This window comes from Anser brachyrhynchus (assembly GCF_964034855.1).
Source record: "Anser brachyrhynchus genome assembly, chromosome: 2".
Classification (NCBI taxonomy): domain Eukaryota; kingdom Metazoa; phylum Chordata; class Aves; order Anseriformes; family Anatidae; genus Anser; species Anser brachyrhynchus.
The window spans coordinates 63,858,008-63,882,122 of NC_137695.1; the positions used below are offsets into that span (position 1 = coordinate 63,858,008).

The 24,115-nt window shown below is 40.0% G+C and overlaps 3 protein-coding genes across 5 annotated transcripts in view; 1 reads left to right on the forward strand and 2 right to left on the reverse strand.

Annotated features, from left to right (window-relative positions):
- Positions 1–4,316, reverse strand: part of DPY19L1 (dpy-19 like C-mannosyltransferase 1) — a 71,768-nt gene extending 67,452 nt beyond the window's left edge. The window contains exon 1 of the mRNA XM_080581792.1: positions 4,175–4,316. The gene's annotated coding sequence lies outside the window, so the exon portion shown is untranslated. The remainder of the gene's footprint in view (positions 1–4,174) is intronic.
- SEPTIN7 (septin 7) overlaps positions 1–24,115 on the forward strand; it is a 594,594-nt gene that overhangs the window by 213,347 nt on the left and 357,132 nt on the right. The gene's annotated exons all lie outside the window — the stretch shown is intronic.
- TBX20 (T-box transcription factor 20) overlaps positions 5,184–24,115 on the reverse strand; it is a 50,606-nt gene continuing 31,674 nt past the window's right edge. For both annotated transcript variants that reach the window (XM_080581796.1, XM_080581795.1), the window contains 2 exons: positions 14,414–14,523; positions 5,184–10,705 (listed from right to left, as the gene is read on the reverse strand). In XM_080581796.1, the coding sequence (XP_080437922.1) occupies positions 10,365–10,705; positions 14,414–14,523 (451 nt within the window). In that variant the 3' untranslated portion in view covers positions 5,184–10,364. The remainder of the gene's footprint in view (positions 10,706–14,413; positions 14,524–24,115) is intronic.

Below are 24,115 nucleotides of genomic sequence, written 5' to 3' on the forward strand. Positions count from 1 at the left end.
TACGTCTTCCTATTTTTCCAGGGTGTTCATTCTGGTGAACATGTCCATCTCACCACAGCTGCACTGTGGATTCACATTTCCAGAATAATACAAGTGTTAAAAATATTTTATGTCATAAGACTTTGAATGTCAGGTTCACGGACACCTTACTATTTGTGAAAAATGGCTTTAGCAAAGTTTTTCTAAAGTTTGGACTTCGTAATAATTATCATCTATGTTCCTCATAGCTTTCTGCTGGGATTTCAGACAGAAGTAGGACTATTGCCCTGTTCAACCCAAGCATACAGCTTGGAGACTGACCTATGAGAGAGACCTGAACATTGCAGATCTCAGTCTCTAGGCTCCTAAGCCACCAGGGGAACGTACAGAGTGGCTCCAGGCAGAAACACCAACTAGTCTGCGTGTTTAAGTGTCTGCAGAGCAGGGGACAGACCAGTCCCAAATCTGCTGCCTGCTTTACTACCTATGCCAAAGCCCTGAAGAGAAAAATGTGTTGTTTTTCCTGTGGGAGGAACTTGAACGTGCCAGGCAGCAGGAGCTGCTCAGGAGCAGGGCTGGAGACACCCCCTGCTCCCACTCTCCTCTGTGTAATTTGATGTTCTGACTTCTCCCAGCTTCTTCTGCGGCAAGACAGTTCTAGCCCATCCCTTCTGCTTGGGACAGCAAATTTCCATTTTCCCTGCTCCATTGAGATGGCAGGTCTGCCTTTGAGGCAGGTATATAGGCTCTTCTTATGCAAAGCATAAGGAGAACTAAGCTCCAAAAAGAGGATCCACAAAAGAAAACATGTCCCGATTTGCACAAACAGAGAAGAGATGTTAATCTCTCCAACTCAGATAAGTGCTCTTATTGTTGAGGTAGCAAATAAAAACGAAGTATCCATGTGTTCTCTAACAGTTTGGCCAAGCTCGTTGAAAGAACAGGAGAACAAAGACATGGGGCAAAAGAAGCTTTAAAATATTATTTCATGAAGGGATGATAAAACTTCTAGGTTGGTCTCTAAAAAAAGCCTTTCAAAATAGCAAAGCCCTATGGCTAAGGCTTTCAAAACAGGACATAGGGATTTAGGAGCATCATTCTTGCTAAAATTAGTGGGAGCTGTGCATCTACATTCCCCAGGTGCTTTGAAATCTCAGCCTATAATATTCCTTATCAGTCTTTTCCCTCATCAGGCATGTAGGATGGGAAATACTTTCTGTGACTGAAAACACAAGAAGTTGTCTGTCCAGAACTACTGGAAACCATGCCAAGTTGTCTTAAGTGCTAGGCAGGCTATATGGCACATAGTAATTCATTTAAGAATAACTGGAAAACGTTTAAAGCCTTGTAAAGGAAATTAGTGGGCACGAGTGTTAGCCTTCTATATGTGCATACAAAAATGTAGGATGTTCCCAGTGCTTTGCGAAATGCAAGAGCAAAGAAGGCCAAATTCTTTAACCATCTGAAACAATCTAATCATCCTCTGGCGAGGCACTGTTTGGGGTGACTGTGTTAACTGAAAACAGGATTGATTAAATAAAGTCACGCTGATAAATCTACTGAGCTTATTTGTAATATCATTGAAGATGAGCAGTGTGTCTGGTGCCTAAAGTCTAAGAGCTATAACACTCAGAGGGAGGGAATTTGAAACCTGCCATTCCAAAGCCCGGGGTACACACTCAGATATTATCAATGCAAATTTTACAGGCACCAATTTGCATCAAGATAAAGATTAATTCTTCTTTTAGCTGCCCTGGGATGGGTCTATGAGAGGAATAATAAGAACAGGAAGGAATAATAATAGATTTGTAAGGGACTAGGTATCAACCACAACTTTAAGACAAGGAGTAAGAGAAAGAAAAAAAAAAAAAACAGTTGTCTCCCACACTCAGCTTTCACACTAGAGAACACCAGCACAGACCAGCAGACTTCATGTCTCATAACAGAAAAGAGAAACAGGAGGAGGAGTGGTTTCAATAGAACAGGACCCCTGCTTGGAGGTGGCCCAATTCCAGCAGCCCCTGTTAAGGACTGGCTATCAGTTGAAGAATCACAGCTCATTCCAGTTCTGTGATAACTTAGAGAAAGTGGATTCTGCTGATAACAACCAAATGATTTAGGATTTTATGGTTAAAATTATGGGATGTATGGTCCCTAAAACCCAACTGGAAGATGGTGTAGACTATAAGTAAAGAAGTCATGAAATCCCACAATTTCATATTATTGCTTTCAGGACATTTTAAGGTGCCTTAACACAGAGACTCAGGTGAAAAGCATAACAGTAATTCTCGTTTGAGCTGACAGGATATATGAACAGATTGCCTCTGAAAGAGTAGATAAAAGACTCATGACATAGATTTTATGTTGCGTACTTCATCCCTGCTGTGAATATCTAGGAACAACTGCCAGAAGTTAAGCATCTAAACAGAGAACTGCTGCAGCTGTTCAAGGAACTATATTACCTCCACCATTGGGGGGTTATTTTTCCTAAATACCATATATTATGGATTGTTGCAGGCATTTGCCCAAGTCATCTTGCTGCTTGAGCTATCGCCCATAACAGCTGAATGAATTAAAGCAGACAAAGAGCTTGCTAGCTTGCTGAGTGCCCCCTGAATATCTGAAGGGCAATCATTTATCTCATCATCATCTCTGCTAACCACCCTTCTCCAAACACAGGAGAGCACAGAACTTTGAAGCAGATACTCATCAAGTCTCCAAAAACGTTGTCTCAAAACAAGGGGATTCATTAGGACACAGAAACCTCTCAAAAATGACTACACATATTCCTGGTAGGCTTTGCAATGAGAATAAAAACAATTTGAAGTCAATTAGTAGATCAAAATGATTCAGCATACTTTTGATTTTTAATTCAACAACAGGCAATGACCAAATAACTTACTCTAGTCTCTATAGTTAAGCCTGTTTTTCAACCCAGAAGGCCTAAAAAATAAAAACCAGCACATTTTTCTAGGTCTGTTTGTAGGGTTGTATTTTATATTTACAAAACTAAAAATGTTGCAGCAGTGAATTATCTAGTACTGTCTGCATTGGGTGAGGTTATCATCTCACTCTTCAAAAAATCTGTCTGGCAAGTATCCCCACATGGTATTAGTCCTTCTAGTAATTATTATGGAGAACAAGAACCAGTTTCTGTAGTTTCCCCAAAGGTCCCTAGAGCCTCACTGACCAACACTGATATTAATGACTAGCTTTAATAAGAATCTTAGGCATTAGATGACTGACAACTCTTTATTCTTAGAATTATTGATTATTGTTAGATATATATATCTATTGTTATATATTTAGTTAAGTATATTGTTATAAATAACAATAATCAGTAATTATCTATATATTGAACTGACGTGGCATAATCTAAATAATTTGATGTGCATTTGAAATGCTTTTTACTCACAATTCAAAATATCATTTATTGCTCCATAATTCTAACATAACATTAAATCAGTGCATTCATTGTGCTTCTAAACAGGAAATTTAGAATATATCACCATCCAAATATATATTTTTCTTCTGTGCTGCTTGTCTCCAAGTAAGATGATTTGGATATAAATCTGTTTTCTAAATATGAAACACAAGGCAGCCTACGCCATCATGACTACTCATCAGCCTCTTCAGAGTAACCCTGCTAGGAGGAAGTTCAGGATCTTTGTTTTATTTAATCCCCTGGTTTTCTTTTTGCCAATAGTAAAAAAAAAAAAAAGGATCCAACTATAAAGGTGTTTGTCACATGGACAACTTGTTCCCAGAAGTCTTGATTCTACAAAGCACAGAGTGTTCAACTGAAAAGCCAGTGAAATACTTAAGCATTGATTTAACTTTAAACAAGCAAGCTAACTGATTTCAGCAAGACTTCTGGTATAACTACATCTTGAAGCAGCACACAGCCAATATTTCTGATGCAGAAAAAGTGCCAGCACACGTGTTTAGTTCTACATGTAATCAGGAAAGCCCCCAAGCCTGAGGTTAAGCAAAAGACTTTTACAGTGCTGAAAATCCATGAGAGAATAGATGTTTTTGCTACCAAGATGACATTCAAAATATAATACAGGTACAAAAGACAACATACACAATTACCAACTCAATGAGCTGTCCTCATCTGCAAATATTCCGAATGGAAAATGGTTACATTAATGCATGACTGCAATTCAGCACACTTAAAGTGTATCTGACTTACCTCAGGCTGTTCTCTCCTTCTTTACATTTAGACAGAAACCGAACTAAGGCAGTGCTACAGCTGTTTGTTATGACTTTGCAGCTCTTCTATCACATCAGGTTTCCCTGTAAGCCAGCAACACTTGTGAACTAGCTGCATAAAGACCCTTCAGCTGATCTCAATTTGAGGAAAAAACTCAACTACAGGTGTGTAATGGAAACCTTTGGAGCAACACTAGGATTTTGTTAGAAGATGCTTTAAGACACGGCTCTCACAGAACGCTTCAAAGCACTTCAAGAGACTTTGGTTGTCCCAAGGCAAGACTGGCTCTAGTCACATCATTCTCAAGTAACACATGTTCAACCAGTTCTTAAAGACTTCCAGTGACAGACATTGCTCCTTATCTTCTGTAGGCAATCTGGTCCCCTGCTTCACTATCCCTCTTCTTTGAATACCTTAGATGTCTCAGGTTACTCTCCCATGCTTTAATATATGTTATTTAAATAGAAATAACATCCTATTAAATAAAAGCCTATTAAAAGCCTGCAGTAGATAGGGAGAATAATTTGTTCCTTGCTTCCTTGTTACATTCTTCTCACATTTGAAAACCTTCTTGCATCTTCCCATAATCTCCACATCTCCATCCTAAACAGACCTGATTCCTTTCCAATTCCTTCTCAGACTGTTTCCTAGATCTCTTTTTATTATCTTGGGGATCCTGGGAACCCCACATTTCAGCCACTTTAGTTCTGCTCCAGTGGCCAAAACCACCAATATTTCTGAATATGATAATGGAGCATTTTGAAAAATCGTATTTGTAATGATGTGCAAACTACACTGACATTTAACTACTGTAGAATTATCACTCTGTATCTTGGATTCAAGATTCAGACTGCCTTTTGCATGTGATCAGCCCTTCCAAATTCTGTGTGCTCACAGAAAAATCCACCGTTGGTTCCAGTGCACTCAGGGACTTGGTTAGAGGAAAAACAACAGAGGCAGCAAGATTTGGCTAAATAAGAATGATATATCAAAACACCCAATATTTTAATGAAAGAAACTGAATATCCATACATTTGCACTTCTGTACAATTTTTGTGATATATATATAATTTTAAGCTGTTTACAAATAACATTTAATGCTTCAAATATTACATAATGTTGATATATTTCTAGCAGAAATAAATATATTGCACTTAAAAAGAAACTTTTCATTAGATGTTGCTTCATAGTTTATGTTCATAACTTCTTTTTCCATAAAAAGATTTCCCCCTACCCCCACCCCATACACACAAACACACACTTCAGTACATGGTGAATGTGCTCACACAATGCATTATAAACAACAAAGTCAACACAGCAAACAGCAGAACTGTGGTACATTCTGTTAAAGAGGTTACATCCAGTTTTTACCTTCCTCATTTTTAAACCAAATCTTTCCTCACGTGTCTCAAGGTACAAAAAAAAAATGTTTAAATGTGCTAAAGGTAAAATACAGCAAACTGTATTTTTTGTCCTTAATCTATCATAAAAAGTTACTTCAGTTTACTTAAATCACTGCTTAGTTTTCTTTTAAAAAAGATAAAATAAAGAAAAAGTAGTTGTTATTTTATAGAGTAGAGACTATATTCAAGGACAGTTTATCACAGAGTAATACATAAATCCTCTGGTCAGCACATAAGTGGTTAGTAAAGAAACCACATCTTCTGCAGCCAAAATCACTCTGTAAGGAGTAGTGAGAATAAGATCTCACCAAAACAAAAAATAATCTTGCAGTGAGTGAACATCACCCCTCTGCAGATGATGAGCATAAGCTCTGAGGACAAAACTTCCTCCCAGATAATGAGCCCTAAGTGTTACACTGATCTCACTTTGCTTTACCCCTTATCTAGGGGTAAATTACCACAATTTGTGTTAACTTCCAGTTTTGGAAAGCTCCCCAGATTTTTGCAATAATTCTCATTGATATTTCCATTTCTCTATAATATACACACAAATAAAGAGGATGTAGTGTGTAAACAAGTGCCAGCCCAGACTGTTTCAGTTTAAAAGAGGTTCATTTACAAATGCTGGTTAGCGTTTCCTGGATGTTGGAAGCTGCAACAACTTAATATGTGTATATGCTCATGCAGTGACACAGCCCACATTGATAAAGCCTTCTAGTGAAAAATTTGCTGTTGCATTTTTTAGACTGCACTATAAGGATGTTAGCTATCACACAACATACTATGTTGGAACTTGCAAAGAAGCATTTCCATCCAAATCTCTGCACCTTTATCCACTTGGTGTTTATCAGCTTATACCTGGAAGAGTACCACTGAAACCAGTGAGACTGAATCTTTGAGTGTTCCTCAGGACATGTAAAGCAATGCTGCAAACCAAACAGCCAAATTTAAACTGTTTTTAATGTCTAGCTTCTCTCAGGGCTCCAAAACTTGAATTAAAAAATAAATAAATAAAATAGACAAATGCATCCACATCAGTCTTGTTAGTGTTTGGGATGCTTTTGTTGGATAAAAGACCTGAGGCTCTTGACTATCTGTGGATAAAAGGGTAATCCAGAAAACACCCAAAAGTATTCTTAACACTTTGGAACATAATCTTATCATTCTCTTTGAAAAGCATATTCAGGCATGTTCTCTCCACCCTTCTTAAATAAGAAAAAAAAAAAAAAAGGCAACCACAAAACAGCACCAGTTTGCTCAGCCAAGACAGCTCATAAAGGTGAAGAGCACTTCTCAGGGGATATAAAATGTGAATTATATTGGAAAATAAACTCTAGATTATATTTGGCATTCCTAGACCATCTACCAGCAACAGATGTTCTATCCTGAAAGTGATATAATTGTGACAGCGGTACAGCAACTCCTTAAATAAAAAACTTGAGTTATTGTCAAAGTAGTAGAGTTGGTTTTTTTGTTTTTGTTTTTGTTTTTTTAGTCAAAGCAATTTCACTCTCTAACCAATTAATTACAAATTCTTGTTCTTTTTTTTTTAGCTTTTTCTGCAGAGTTCCTATATTGTTGCTGTCACAGTTACTGTCCAGGCAGTTTGACTTTATTTTTAGGTAAGAATGTTGAATGAAATCCTGTCTCCATTACAGTCAAGATATTTACTACTGACTTCAGAGAAGCAGGAATTTTATCTCGGAATCACTCTCATGCTGTCCCTTGTCCACAGGAAGGTGAAAGGGACAGGGAGAAGAAATTAGGTGGAGAGAGATTTGAGCCTTGACCTGACTGGAAAAATCAGGGTGTGGATTTGACAGATAGGTTTCTGCAGAAACCTTTCTTGATCATCTTCAAAGTGAACCTCATCACGGGGAATCTTGAGGAGGCATTGGTCTTATGTTTTTATATAGAGAGAGTCTACTGCCATATTTTTCAGATATGTGTTGCATTTTACTTGTAGTGGAAAGCTCTTGTCTTTCACTTGATATTTTGGTAAATGGCATTGTCAACATCCAGTTTCATTCCTTCAGGAAGAGCCTGGAGAATTTTCTATGAAACATTATCAGAGGTATTTGTGCATGCCTAATATTTGTATTCTTAGAACAGGGACTGGGAAAGGGCTGAAGATTGTACTTTTTTTTTCTCCACCTTTGCTTCATGAAGGAAGGGCAGGTCAATGTATGAGCAGGCTTTATGTAACTTGAAAAGCTTGCCTAAATCAGCCTACCTGTTCCAAACTTGTTTCCAGAGCCATGCGAAAGCTGCCTGCTTACTTGACCACTTTCTGATATCAGCATTAAAGGTACTGGCTTGACTTCTTAACCTAATCATATTCCGTGCAACCCCAGATAAGTTGATGGAGCTGCAGAAGGAAACAGATACAAGAAATAGAACTTCCCCACAGACTTTAGTGAACATCATCATAGGACCTGCGTACAACTACACGTACTTCTTACAGAAGTCAAGCAACTGAAGGAGAGGTATTAAAATTTCCTTCCAAATCTCCCCTGGAATTCTCACAATTGTGGAATTTTATATGTACTCGAAGAGGTATTTTCTTGTGGGTCTTTTCTAGCATCATCTAGATTTTTCTAGTATCATCTAATTATCCGACAAAGAGTATTTTTATATTAACTCAGGTCGTGAGTAGGCACAATCTTGTAATGTGCACCTTTCAGATGAACCTGATAGCCTGGAGCAAAATTTAATATTTTGACATATCAAGACAAATTTAGTCCATGTCTGATTCTAAACCAGAGCTTTGCTCATTATATGCTTTTATGGAACTCCTTCCGGTAGCTCTGAACACAGATACTGTAAACAGAAGTTTGTTTTCATTCACATGCAGAGCACGAAAGCTGCAAATTGCCCCAGGTCATTTTTTTATCAGCATGTCCATCAGTGAGTAGAGGGAAATTAGGATGATACTGCAGATAACTGAGGTGATTGTAAAGGTCAGTTTGTGGGATTTTAAATTCAGCTACTGGGAAATACATAAAAATGGCCCTTATCTGTGAGATGCATGCACTGGCCTACAATAGTAACTGGGAATAGTCTGTGAGGTTGTCATTGCTTGGTGTGACTGGGCATATAAGATGAGGGAATGGAACAACAACAACAAAAAAAGCGTGACTTGCCTTGCACTTTGCTGAGAGGGGAGGTAGGTGGCTCATTGTACTGCCCTCCACTTTCCACTATATGATGCCATCACCCACTGATCAAGAGCAGAGGAGAACAGTGCCAAAAAGACTGTTTTCCAATCTGTGTTCCACCTCTGCACAGAACTTTGATATATGGGATTGGATTGCTAGTTCTTTTTTGTTTGTTTGTTTGTTTTTAACAAGTAGATGTCTGATCATCTATAACTTGGATGCAACTGTACACAGAAACTCTGTGTTGACTTCTTATTTACAGTGAAATCCCAGTTCCCGCCATGCAGAAAACCAGCAGCACACTGGTTCATTTTTCAACAGTGCAAAAGACTCATGCTAGCTCTCTGCAGAGAGGTCAATTTTTCCTATGACTCTACAGTTGTATTGGACACAATGTGCTACAAAAAGTCAACAGTACTTTGAATGAGAACTCTAATTGCTAACTAAAAAAGGAAAATGTGAATAAAAAATATATACGCAAAGTTTGACACTGAAATATTCCCAAGAACACACCATTCTACTGGGACATGAAAAAACAGACAATACAATCCTCATTTACCTGACCAAACAGCTTGTCTAATAACAGCCATGACCAAACGCAAGAAAATTAGAATAAGTAGAAGGATACTCCAATGCCATTCATCTTATAAGACGATTATTGATTATAGGTTGATCTAGAATATATATAGACTGATCCAGCCTGAAATTCTGTTAATTAATGGTACACATTTGCAGCTGGACACAGATCTTTAGTGGCAAGCACAGCAGCAAACAGAATCTTTGATTTAAAGATTTTATGTGTTGGGTTTCTAAGTTTAAGTAACAGATTTTTCAAAAATCAACGTTTTCCTTCATGATACCTTAATAGACAGCTAAATTGCTCCTCCTAGGACACAGGACAAGCTTATTTTTAGACCAAATGACAGAATACATCATTACTGCTACAGTCCTGTAACACAGTTCTTTTTGGAATTGATAATTGTTTTATGAAATTAACAGAGAAAGAAGAAAAAAAAACTTGTTCATAATTTTCTCTTTGAGGTTATAGTAGCAACTATGAAATACTGCTCTTGGTGAATATAAGACAGACTTTCAAAAAGGACAGTGGCCTTCTCCACTTTGTCCTATTCCCAGCAAAAGTATGTTGAGATAGCCCAAAACATGCTCAAAATTACAGTGACACATTTTTCTGTTTAGACGCTCATTAGTCACAAAGAGAGATGTAGATGAGTGAGAGTATTGCCTTTTTCAGAATCCTTCTAGCATATGGAAAAAGACCTATACACAATTAATTTGTACACTGCTGCATAAACATATTCTTCCACAAGGCACAATGCACCTTTGGAACAACCTGCATGTGACCAGAAATCCTGGGAACTTTGGGATCCATTTCAACTGTGTTACACATAGGTCTGTGAGCAGCTCCAAGCTGCACGCTCTCTTCTTGTGATCCCTCAAGGGAGGAATCAATCTCCATTATGCATTTTCTTAGCTGGTTTGTTACGAATTCAGAACTCTCCTGCCACAGGCCTTTCAGGAAGGTCACTTGTATTTTTTCATACCAAGCTTGCACATTTAAAATCTCGTGTTTCTCTTGTCTTACATTAGTCATACAAATGGTGTCATCACTGCGGAGGAGTGACGCAGTCCCTGGATAGCTGCATAAGGACCCTGCTGAAAATAATGGTGGTACCTAGGCATGTGGAAGGAAGGGAAAGTGGGGCCACTACCTTGCATGGAGCTCGCTATTGCAGAGGGTGTAAGAGGCATTCCCAAGCGGCTGTATGGAGGCAGAGATCCTTGGATTGGATGAGGAATGGGTGTAGCTATGGATGCAGTGCTGGTACCCAGGGCACTCAATGACTGTGGATGCTGAAATCCAGGAAAACTGGTTGAGGAGGATACCCAGGAACTGAGGGACAGGTTATCAGATGTTGTAAAAGCTGATCCTGCAAACAAAGAGAAAGAATGCCTGACGTGTTTGCACTGCAACACACAAAGCTGGTAAAATAGCAAAAGGGGAGGAAAAGAATCTTTTACAGCAAGGCTGATTTTAATGACAAGTTGTCATTGGAAATTCTTCCCAAATGCTTCTCTCTCTCTATTGTATCTGTCTTTATATTATTATTTGCCAGTTGATCTCCCTCAACCCTACATCTTAGAAAAATTTAAATTATAAGAAGCTGGTTGTAATTAGTTTGAACAGTAAAATCTTTTAGTTTGTTTTCATCGGACATTTTTCATATTAGACACTTAAAACCTTGCAATGCTGGCACTAAACACTGAAGCATCTACGGTTATGTGGAATCACACTGCATTACGTCCCTGTGGTGAAGGCATGGTTGTAGCTCTCCATATCAGATTCTCAGTAGAACAAATTAAATTTTTCTAAAATTTCAGTCTGGTGAAAGTATAGAAAAATGTCATTTTCACTACAAGATTCTGGATTTTGTTCTGCTGGTGGTGGTTTCGGCTTGGTTTCTTTTTATTTTTTTTTAATTTTTTTTTCTCTTTAATCCCAGGAAAGTGTGTTAACACTGCATCTTTTCACTCAGATTGACTTTTTTGCAAAAAGCTCTAACATGTCAAAACATTCTTATTATTTTTCCAACTGTGTATAGTGCCACAAGGAACAACGGCAATACTAAATCAGATTAAGAGATGCTGGGTTTTAAGTGAAATACACAAAAATATGCTAAACTCACTCCAAAGGTAAATAACTACTTTTGATCCAATAAAAGTAGTTTCATTGCCATTTTTTCCATCTGAAAAGTTCAAAAAAATTCTCTTTTCATAAACTGTCTTTATTTAAAACGTTTTTCTCTGAAGACAGCAGAATTTGAAAAAAAAGAAAAAATTTTATTTTTAAAATATAACTAATTTATTATGTACAAAATATATGTAATAACTTATTTATTTTATTTTGACAGTAAACTTTTGGGGAAAACAAAGGATAACTTGTTTTGATAACTATAGATGGTCGTTTTCAAATAATTTGATGGAGAGGTTGCCCTTCACTTCTGCAGTTCTTCTATTCATCTGGTTATCATCCGATGTCTAGTTTCTAGAGATGGGGGATACAACAAAACCTTATAAATACACTCAGGGGAGGGGAGGGGAGGGGAGGGGAGGGGAGGGGAGGGGAGGGGAGGGGAGGGGAGGGGAGGGGAGGGGAGAGGAGAGGAGAGATTCTCAAATCAGAGAGCTACTCTTGATTAATTCCTCCTCTGGTTAATGAAATGAGTCAACTAGTGCAGTAGCAGGAGGCAGAACTTGTAACAATTCAGCAGTAGAACTAACTTGAACGAAATCTTGACCCTACCACTGAACCAAATCCTAATTGCTGGGAAATTAGGACCCAGAGCCAAACTGCAAGGATAACACCATACTAACAGAGCAGAGCAAAACCCTTTACAAAGCAAGGAATATCTGAGCATTACTGCACTATCGTGAAAGCTGGCTACAAATCCAGATTTTACTAGAAGTTGTACATTTGGCTCTGTTCCACGTGACTACCATGAATCTTGTATGTTGATGCTGGAACACAGGCACCCAGACATTATGCACTGTATAGTTTTGATTTATTTCTTATCTGTTAATTCCTTTGGAAACAGACATGTTGCAATAAATATACTGTTGAAGGCTAGCCACTTCTATCTTTAGATGGCTGAAACTGGTTGAGATGAGAATGCTCTGTATGGGTGTTGAAGTAATTAGAAATAAATAGCAGTGAGAGTTTCTTCTTTCTACACAGAACAAAGTATGCCATTACTTCTCATGAGGAACATCCAGAAAGACCCTTTCCTCCTCCAACTGCAACGGTCTCTAATTACAACCTAGTACTCCAAAAAGTCTCACATATCACAATTGCTGGCACCGAAGAAATGCGTTCTAATAATTCCAGGGCAGTCAAAGCCTCAGAAAGCTTCTTACGCACACCACCGAGTAGCATGTATTTATTTAGCTATCAATTCTTATATACCTGGAAGGACACCCCTTGGTTTTGCATGCCAGGTTGTTTTCAAATGCATCAGAAGAAATAAAAATGTCTGAGCAGTTTCAATAAGAAACTCTCCTTATATCTCAGAGGACTTTTCATTATTTAAGGTCACCAGAGCTAACAGAGAGTAAAGGCGGTACAAGTTACTCATCTCCAAGAACAGAATGTGCAACTTTGTGCTTTCCTCTGGTTGCCCAGGACAGTCATACCCTATGCTAGCATATGGCTCCCAGATTAGAAAAAAGCTAGTTGCCACAGCTCATTGTCTTCCTCACTTATTTGTCATGTTGCATCATCTTCCTCACTTATTTGCCATGTTGCAAGTAAATGCAGAAGTGTACCCTGTATATATTATACATAAAATAAATTTTAATGAAATATTCTTTCCTCCAATGACACCTTCCCTCAGAATTCTCTTCAGAAGAGAAAGGCTCTGACTGCCAGTTCTCACACTGGTACTCACCTTTGTTCGCTTTGCCACTCCCAAAGAGGGACATCATACCAGGAAGAAATGCAATTCCTGCAGGGAAGGTGCCTTGCTCTGAGCACTTCTGGCAAAGGAAAATTTAACGCCATCTTCAACAATAACTGACCTAGGATCTAAGCTGATGTAAAGTAAGGTAATCTCCAAAAGTATTTGCAAGAATGGCATCGTACCAGCTAAGGAGTTGCTCCAGAAACTCCATAATCTGAGGAACTACTCTTAGAATAGATGTGTGTGAACACACCCAACTAATCACATTTTGTTGAAGAGCAACTCGTAGTTAAAAATAAGTGTGTTTTCCCTGCACAAGTCCAAAGAGCTTATGACCAGAAATAATGCTCTTATCTTAGCAGCACTGTATGAAGTTAGAGGACAAGACAAGGGCACTGCAAGCCGGGTGGCAGATAGAACTGCTTTACCTCAAGTGTTTGTCACATATCAGGCAGGTCACAAAGTCACCATGCAAAGTATAATGCAACACAAGTTTATGCTAGTCAGCAATCTCACAAGATGGATCTATTTCCAGTGGCAAATTATGTCAGATGCAATTTGTCCAGCAAGTCACCCCACAAAGAACAACTCTGCATTGCTACTACTTCTGCGGCTGCTAAAGTAGACAAACTTAAAGCATTTGAGGTGAAGTGCCCAAGCAGGAAAAGCACATTTTAGAGATCATGAGACAAACAATTAAACGTCAATTTTCCTGGCGGCAATGGACTCTTCTTCCTGTAGAGGCAAAACAGGTTAACCACAGGCTGGCTGAAGGTGATCAGAGCCAAGTCCTCTTGGCAGAAGGCTGTAGGGGCAGCAAAGGGCACATCTACGTTACCAGTGGTGCTGAGCCACAGCTTTAAAGTCCTACCAAGGGACGGGGACTCTTAGCTTGTACTCAGCACCATGGCAATTAAGTTGTATGTTTTTCAGCCATCTTGAAGAGGAAACAGCAATAGTTTTCTTCTGCTGGCCAAGTCTGCGTATGTATTTCTAGAGCTGTCTCCTGAACTAGCCCCCAGCTCCAGTGCCACTGGCATATCAGGTGTCCAGAGGAGCCATAAGGGAACAAGTATTCCTCTTTGTGGAATTTAGGGCAGAGACAGACACCGGAGTACCACAATACTGGCTGTGATCCTCCTTTTCTCAAGCCCAGTTTACCTCATGAGCACTTTTTCCTACCTCTGCTTTGTGTTGCCTGACTGTCATCTCCCAGATCGTCTTCTCCTCCATAGGTTCGAATGGGGGATCGGGCATAGGAATGCTTTTGGATAAGGCTCTCCACGCTTTCTCTGTGAAAGGAAACAGCATATTATACCAATAACACCCTAAACAGCCTCTTATCTGTTTCACAGAATAACCCGTCATCACCCTATGACTGGCAGTGGACATTTGGACCTCAGAATGAAAAAATAATTCATTAGGTTAAAAAATACAAACATGCTGTTTTTTTCCTGCCCAGATCACAGCTTTCTCACACAGACTGTCTAAAATAATTTTTCAAAAGGATTACCACACAGCTTGTTTCTGGAAAAGCCATACTTGGCCTGTTCTAATATCCCTGATCACCTCTTACCTGTGTGGTGCTGCTTCTCCAGCAGACGAATTAGAGTAAACGTCTCACTGTATTTCCTGAATGTGGTCTCAGACAGCAAATACAAGACCAACACTCCTTACAGTTTTGAAAATGCAAGCAATAAAGCCAGTGACCAGTCCGTGTTCAGAGACACATACAGAATCATAAAATATCTTGAGTTGGAAGGGACTCACAAGGATCATCGAGCCTAGCTCCTGTCTCCACACAGGACCACCCAAAAATCAGACCATATGTCTGAGACCATTGTCCAAATGCTTCTCGAACTAGTCCAGATCCTTCCAAGCAAGCTTTCATGGCACACTTGACCATCTGATCTGGCACTCTCCCATTTTCCTGAAATTACAAGCAAGAGAAAGATGTGTCCAGAGACAGCCCACCTCTGAACATACTCTCTCTGTGTCAGGGCCCAGGCCAATTTGCAGCAGGAAGTCAACAGATACTACAGATCTCGTGCAGCGTCTATTCTGGGAGGGTAGAAGTGCCTGCCAGGCCCATGCCTCACCAGTGGCACAAAGCACTGAAGTCACCCAAATAATTTTTAAATAGAAGGAAGGCATATCTGCCTGATAAGCCATAGCAGTTTGTAAGGAAGATCCAACCTTACACATTCCCGTCGCGTTTCCATGTAAGTAGGTGGCATAATACCAAAGATGAATCTGACCTCGGCAGATTTCCAAAAAGGCTCTGACCTTCTGTTCCCATTTAAGAAATCTAGGTAGTGATAGCTATTTAAAACTGCTGCTTGGTGAAAGTTTTGTTCAAATTCACCCTTTGGTTGTTCACATTCATTAATGCCCTTCACTATGAGCATATGGCTGTTGCAAAAATTCCAAGGAAAACATTTTCTAAGTAACAGGGTAAATCACAATGGCATATGTTTTCATTTCCTACAAAAAGCCCATTATAGTCATTTTGTCCTTGGTCTATCACAGGCATCATTACTTATGCTAGTCTCCTCAGAAAAAAATAAATAAATAAAAAAGGGATCTTATCAAAGTGATTTACTTGTGTCAGGATTGGAAGTGGACTGAAAGCAATGGCAGTTCCTACATAGTGGATGATATAATGGAATTACTGCCTTTTAAGTGATTGAAAACAGTAGGCATATCAGGGCTATCTCGAAGAAGATTTTACAAAGAAAAAGACAGATGGCATTGTTTACATTATGCACTGAATGCCTCTTGAAACTTTTTTTTCAGCAGCAGAATGTCAGACTGAAATGCAAAGAATTTTACTTAACCGAAAAGTCTTTCGCAGATGAGTACAGAATAACTGAATAATGAATTACACCAATATTGCCTAAGTGATTTAGATACTAGTCTATGAACATATGCAGAACCAGAGAAGACTAATCCTGAAAGAACTGAAAAATAACTGTAATTCAGGTGAGATTGTATTGTCTGTATTGAGTTTATTTCTAGTAAAGTTCTGCTTATAATGACAGACATTACTGCATATAATAATATCTTGATGCAACAGAAAGAGTGCAAGCTCTAGCTGTATAGTGCAATGGGCCAAGTTCATCTCTTAACCTCATTGGATCCAAAGGCATTTGGGGATAAATTCACCCCAATAAATTTACATTTCAATTGCCTACAGGGATTTAAAGCTAAATCAAATGCCCACAATTATTGCAGACTAAATTCTTTCCAGATGGGTCTGTATGCTAGACAGAGAACTCTATTATTCTATATGGTTGTCTTCTTTTAAAGGAAAAAGAGAGATGACTTCTTAGTGAACCCTGAATCTGCAAAGTCTGAAAACAGGGAACTATGTGGTAGGTTTATTTATTTATTTGTAATGTTGCAGGTAGTTTACTAAAAGCTTTAGAAGATTAATCTCATTCATTGGCACAAGAAGCCTTTTTTTTTTTTTTTTTTTAGGCAGACGAAATGGTTTGAACAAGAAAACTTGGATCAGGGAAAGCAACTCATTTCACAAAAGCAGTTCCTTTTGTACAGCTGGGATTTAAAGCTCAAAATTTTATATGCTTATCTAGCCTAACTACGCTGGTGATTTAAGCTATAATCACAGCACACCTACTAATTTTTCATTTTGGAAGTTGAGGCTGTGATTCATATCATGGGTGCAAAGTGCTGAGGTTCACACCACGATATAGGTACTTGGACTCCACTGCCTTCAGGTGGACACTCTCCTTTTTCATACAACACCTGCTGCAAAAATACCTCCAAACAGACCTATGAAACACAAAAGGCTGAGCAAAAAGCCACCTAAGCATGCAAAAGGAAACAAAGGAAAGTAAGATGTGGTGCATTTTTTCCACACATGAAGGGTATCCAAACTCTCCCACCAAGTGTTTTTTCTTCCACCTAGCAAAACAAGAGCTGAAATCTGCACTCAGGTCTTCCCTGTCTCAGACAAGTAATCTAGCTACCACATCAAGGAATAACCTTGCTTCTCTTTGTGTTTCAAAGGAAAGGGATGGTGGCATCTGCACCCTGCTCAAATATTTCACGCTCAGAGAACACCACCCAGAAAAGAAAGCGGCAGCAACTCATCTAATCTATGGAAACATATAGAGTTTCCCACATAGGTTTGAAAGAGGCGCTGAACCTCTTCCAGCCTTTGAAGACAGAGGTGCTTTTGGACTTGCTCCCAAGTAGACATGTAGGAGAAAGCAAAACTTCAACAAGACAACTTAAGTGCCTGTGAAATCTAGTTCAAAAAGCACAAACAAACCTGGCAATCTGGACTAAGGATTGCTGCTTACATATTTTTTGTCAACCTGGAACAAAAAGACTTAAATGTCAAAATCTTCCCGGAAATTCTGTTTATGAAAGTTTGAACTGCTTAGAATATCCAGAATATGGTGCTCTGTAGAATAGGCCAATATATTATTATTTTTTTTTTTAGAAATCCTAAACTATTGTTATACTAATAGCAATATGGAAAGGCTCGTTTATTTAAACCTGTGGTTTTATAGTTCTTTATGCAACATCTTCAGATATCACAGCATAGTTCAAAGGATTTATGAAATAATTTTTAAGTTACTGAACAATAAATCAATGTTTGCCATTTTGACTCTGCTCAAAAAAAAAAATGAAGAGTATGAACAAAAATGGGATTTGGTGGAGGGTTTTGTTTTGTTTTGTTTTTTTGTAAGAGCTTCCTTTCAGGTTTTTCAGATCTGACCCACACTAATCTGCCTGAAGAAGAAAGTTATTTTCAGTTGCTCAATGTTCTCCTTCTTTACTTCTGTTATTCCGTTTGTGATCACTCATTATCTAATATTTGCCACTTAACATTTTTCATCTTTTAATGTATCTTAGAATGCTATAATTTCTTCTCTTAGCAATGAACTTCATTTTTAAGAGACCAAAAGATAACAGCTGGATACTAGAAAGATGTCTTTGTTCTGTCTCATCCTTTTGTGTGGCCTACCAACAATTTTCAGTTTTTCAGAATGCTCTTCAACTCGGTTACCCTGTGAATATGCAGAGGGGAGAAACCCCCCCCCCCCACATAATATATTACTATGATTAAGCTGTGTTACATATACAACTGGATAATAGTAGCAGATGACAGGCTGGAGAAGAGCAAGCTAGGGGCTAGAAATGTTCAAGGAAAAGAAGAAACCATATGCCAAATGGAGAGGAAAAGAATAAGCTCTTATTGGTTAGCACACCCTCTGAGAAGATGCTGAGGCAGGACAAATGTGAGGAGAGGTAATATGGAAAAGGAGCTTAGGCTGATCCCAATGATCTGCATTCTGACAGAAGCACACCTTGAGCCCAGCCCCTTTAATAAGCAGTGGCTTATTATGAACAAAGTGTCTCTCTCCTTTGTGCAAGAAATAAACCATCAAGTTTTGGACCAGAAACCTGAGTGAAGGACTGGGAGAATTTATCAGCTGGTAAGATTTTGAGGTGCATAGACAGCCCCTTGCCATTCTGCAGGTTTTAATGTCGACTGAACATTTTGCTCTCGTCTCTTCCAGCAAAGCTAATCTTCCAGCTAGAGATGCTTCATGTCTTGCAGCTACACGCTGGGTCTTTGGCCATGTTCAGTTAACACTGTGCTCTATGTACAGAGTAGTCTCAGAGGATCAAAAGTAGATAGGAAGATCCCGATATAGCTGACAAATCATTCACTAGCACTTCACAGACTAAACCCAAGATCTTACCATGGTATTGGATATTCACTGGGAGACTGCTGGAAACAGAGTTGGGAAGCAGCTGAGGAGAAGGCCCTGTGTGAGAATGCTCACTTCCTCTTGCTGTTAACCCCAGTTTACAGAAGTTCTCTCAGGAGACAGTATCATCCCAAATTACACTGAGCAAAGTCTTTAATCAAGATGAAAGAACAATGCTTCTTTGTAGGTGTAAGCAGGCATCTCTCTGATGCTTCTTTATACCACTTTTCTTCTGCTTTTGCTATTACTCTGGTTCAGCTGTGCATCCGCAGCCGCCCCCTGATCACCATGACCCTGACACTGAAGCATGTGATCACAAGCCCTGCTGTTATCAAAGAGGGCTCACCATCCCACAATGCCCCATCAAAAAAGGTGCTGACACATGCCTATATGCACCTGAAGCTATGGATTTTCCTGAATTTGGCACTGAGAGCACCCAGGAGACAGGAAGCCTACTTTCTCCTTCTGGGATGAGGAGGCTTAAGGCAGCATACTTGGTTTTGGAAGAAAACTTTAGAAAAGCTAATCCAGAATGAGTTTGTTGGAGCCAGGCCTTGATTAGCATCCATCTTAGATCTGTACCATGGCTCCGGAGAGGATGGAGTTGATGTAATGCTCAGGCACCCCTTCCACTAGGAGATGGGTTTTAACAACCATTGAAGACAACTTGCAGAAGTAACAAAGAGCAGGTAGAAGATCCAGGCACTCCAAACTAATTCTCTACAGAAGTCACTGTCTCAGGAATGGCTATGGTGGGGGGGGAAGGACGACAACAAATTTCAGGGCACAGTCAAGGAACCCATTAGCATTTTCTCTATTTGCCCTTACTATACAAGTGATAGGTAAGCAAAAAATTACGGATATCCTCAGAATCCGCTCCCTATTCCTGGTGTCATGGTTTTTGTCTTTTTCTTTACAAGAAAAACAATGTTAAAAAATTAATAGAAGGAAAATAACAAAATAAAAGAAACTGACAACCATGTTTTGCTTGGCTATTCAGTTCAACACAAAGAAAAATACAGAACAGGATATAAAGTGTATGAATTATCAGTTTGCAGCCTGAATGACTTCTTTAGTTCTGCATTTCAAAGGTTTCCTTTTTTTTGTAGCTGCCAGTTAGTATGTTTGGAAGAAAGCCCAGATAACAGAAGACATCAGAAGTGAGGTGAGGTGAAGACAGATGGAATAAATGGGCTGAGAAGGCACAAAAATAAACTTGTCGGAAGTTGCACTGTAGTAGATTTTTTTTTTAAGGGAAAAGATGACTAATTTGTCCAAAATGCAAGTGCTAAAAACAAGTCCTAAAAAAAAATAAACAAAACAGAAAAAAAAAAGGAAAACAGCAGGATGAACAAATACATTTCTATAACACCAAGAGCGAAAAACAAAAACTGTCCGAACCACTTTCAGATATCGCTCAGCCTTCATGTTTCTGTAGTTTATAGCTGTTATTTTACACATGCACAAACACAAAGATGCAGATTAATTTGGTTATTCTACTGGTGACTAATATTGCTGACTGACCCTAGGAACCTAATACCTAATTCATCTCTGACAGGGTACAGACCCAATCCTCCACCAGAACAAAGTAGCACCATTCCACTGCTTAGGTTAGAGCTGAACCAATTCCAGTCGCATAAGAACCAGGGCCCATCAAACTACATTGGCTCATGTGAGCTGAAGGTTAATTTGGCTCAAAATGTAATAGAGCCACCAAACACTTTTACAAAACTATTGGACAAGTATTGGATCAATGCAATATCCCAAGAATACATACAATCTTAAGAAAGAAGTGAAATGAGAATTAATTTATGAAACATCTAGCTTTAGGTGACTGAGGGAGAAAGGATGAGTACATCTCCAAAGTGGTGTTTGCTAGCACCCTCATAATAAACATCTGGCTACCAATGGCAAGTTTGGAAGAGCTGTAATATGGAGATGACGTAGCCTGACTGAAGCCACGACAAGGGCGATGCCTGAAGCAGGAGTATGATGTTATTAAATATATCCACTCCACTTCTTTCAAATGTAATTAGCAATAAGGAGAACAGCTATCTTAATACAGGGAATGAGGAAAAAAAAGAAAGAGGGAGGAACTAACTTTAATGCATATTAAATGTATATTTAATGTATATTAATATACAACCTCGTTGCCTCCTATGATGACATCACCAGCTGGGTAGATGGGGGCAGATCAGTGGATGTCATCTACCTTGACTTTAGCAAGGCTTTTGATACTGTCTCCCATGACATCCTGATAGCAAAGCTGAGAAAGAGTGGGATAGAGGAGTGGACAGTTAGGTGGGTTGAGAACTGGCTGACTGGCCGAGCTCAGAGGGTGGTTATCAGTGGTGCAGAGTCCGGCTGGAGACCTGTGACTAGCGGCGTTCCCCAGGGGTCGGTGCTGGGTCCAGTTTTGTTCAACATCTTCATCGACGACCTTGATGAGGGAATAGTGTCTGCCCTCAGCAAGTTCACCGATGACACAAAGCTGGGAGGAGTGGCTGACACGCCAGAAGGTTGTGCCGCCATTCAGTGAGACCTGGACTGGCTGGAGAGATGGGCAGGAAGAAACCAAATGAGGTTTAATAAGAGCAAGTGTAGAGTCCTGCACCTGGGAAGGAACAACTGGATGTATCAGTACAGGCTGGGGGACGACCTGCTGGAGAGGAGCTCTGAGGAGAAGGACCTGGGGGTCCTGGTGGACGACAGGTTGACCATGAGCCGGCAGTGTGCCCTCGTGGCCAAGAGGGCCAATGGGATCCTGGAGTGCATTAAAAGGAGCGTGGCCAGCAGGTCAAGGGAGGTGATCCTCCCCCTCTACTCTGCCCTGGTCAGGCCTCACCTGGAGTACTGTGTCCAGTTCTGGGCTCCCTGATACAAAAAAAGACAGGGAACTCCTGGAAAGAGTCCAGCGGACGGCCACAAAGATGATACAGGGCCTGGAGCATCTTCCCTATGAGGAAAGGCTGCGAGACCTGGGTCTGTTCAGCCTGGAGAAGAGAAGACTGAGAGGGGATCTTATCAATGTGTATAAATACCTGAGGTGTGGGAGACAGAGGGATTTGGCCAACCTCTTCTCAGTGGTTTGTGGGGATAGGACAAGGGGCAATGGCCATAAGATAGAGCACAGGAAGTTCCGCACCAACATGCGAAAGAACTTCTTCACGGTGAGGGTGACAGAGCACTGGAATAGGCTGCCTAGGGAGGTTGTGGAGTCTCCCTCTCTGGAGATATTCAAGGCACATCTGGACGCCTACCTGGGCAGCCTGCTCTAAGGAGCCTGCTTTGGCAGGGGGTTGGACCCGATGATCTTTCGAGGTCCCTTCCAACCCCTTCAATTCTGTGATTCTGTGGTTCTGTGATTAAAGCTCTTTCTCCGCATCTTATTTTCCCAACCAAAAAAATATAGTGGCACACTTAACTCCAAATAAGCAGTCCCACAAAGATCCATTTCACCCAGTGAATGCCACCAGTTATTTGTGACTGTCAGGCAGAGGATGCGAGATGACGACCGAGGAGCACTGTGGCATGGGAGTCTGGGTAAAGTCCCTGGAAAATTTCCCCTGTGGTGGAAACCGTGGGCCTGGTCTGACATCATCCTGTCCCCTTAGCATGCACCGCACCCACATGAGGTGAGTGGAAAACACTAGAAAATAAACATTTTATACTGCTTTGCACAAGTGAAGAGAGAGATAAAAAAACAGACCCAAATGTAAAAATAAGCTGGGGTATGAGTGCTTAAAATCTTGGGAACTGAAGAGGTTTTAGCTGTCGTAGAAGGTTTTCTGCTGGGGAAGAGGAATAGCTGTCTGGTTAATGGGAAGCACATTTGGAAGAACCAGATTTGAAGGCAATGTTTCAGGTTTCATGTATTTCAGACACCTAAATGTAGGCAGGTAGTTCTTTCTAGATGTCCTAAGCCATCCAAGCCTCCTGCAAGGGTCGGGAAGAGTTGATACAGAAGCTACAGACCAGCCGTCCACCTCTCTGGAGCAACAACTGCTGATGTAACCTCAGCACATCTGGAACAGCATGAGACACCAGGAGTTTAAGGACTGGAGTACCCGATGTCTCTCCTTAAATTCAGGGCTTAACTTCTTGCTACCTAAATGTCTGATATGATCACCCGTGGCTGCTCACTGACATTCACAAACCAAGAACTAACCAAACACAAAGATCAGCTGGCAAGTTGGACTTGTTGGAGAACTATGAGAAAGCCCTGCTTGATGATGGAGATGGGAGTAGGTCACAGAGAGTATGCATTTCTGGCTGTTGGTAGGGGACATTCAACACCCAGAAAAGTTGTTCTGGACCAGCAATAAGCAGTGGGAGTTGGGAGGAAGGCAGCCTCTGTGGGGTGAACAGGGAAGGGATAGGAGCAAGGGCTGCTGCTCACAGTACATCATTAAGCATATGGCTTTGACTGCTCCTCCAGCAGACCAGTACCCATATCCAGGCATTAGCTCTATTTCACTTGCAGCCTCAGTACAATGTATCTCCACATTTCAGAAATGAAGTTCCTCAGGGGAAAATTCAGAATCTGATTACCACACAAATCTAGCTGGGATGCAGTTCTCCTACTTCTCCCAGTCCTCAGTCCTTCCTTTCTCTGCCTTAAAATCACTTGGTTGTGCAGCCATACTTTTCCAGTAGCTAAGATATTGCCCCTCAAAGTAAGTATCTACCTCCCAGAAGCGTTACCGGACTTATGCAGATGGGTATACTCCCTTAGTTGATTTAATAGTCATGAGTCCACACCCTGAACTTGCCTATCACATGCTGGAGCAAATAGACAAGCAATTTCAGGCCATTATAATGTTCCGTCTATTCTCGTTTGATCATTATTTTACAGTTCAGTAGTTCCAGTGACTCACACTCTTTTAAACCTTTTTCTGTGGATTGTTTGCATATGTAACTGCTATGGTTTTATTTATTTACCTTCTTGTTTTTAAAGGCTAACTCTTTACCACAACCCAGAAAATAAATTCTGGCTCTAGATTAAAAAAAATAATAATAATTATTGGGTTCTGATTTTGCATCTTCTATGGGATTGGCAGTTTTTCTTAAGCAGAAGCATAAAGACATTCCCTTAAAACTTATCCCCAGAGCGAACTGCTTGTTATAAACCCTG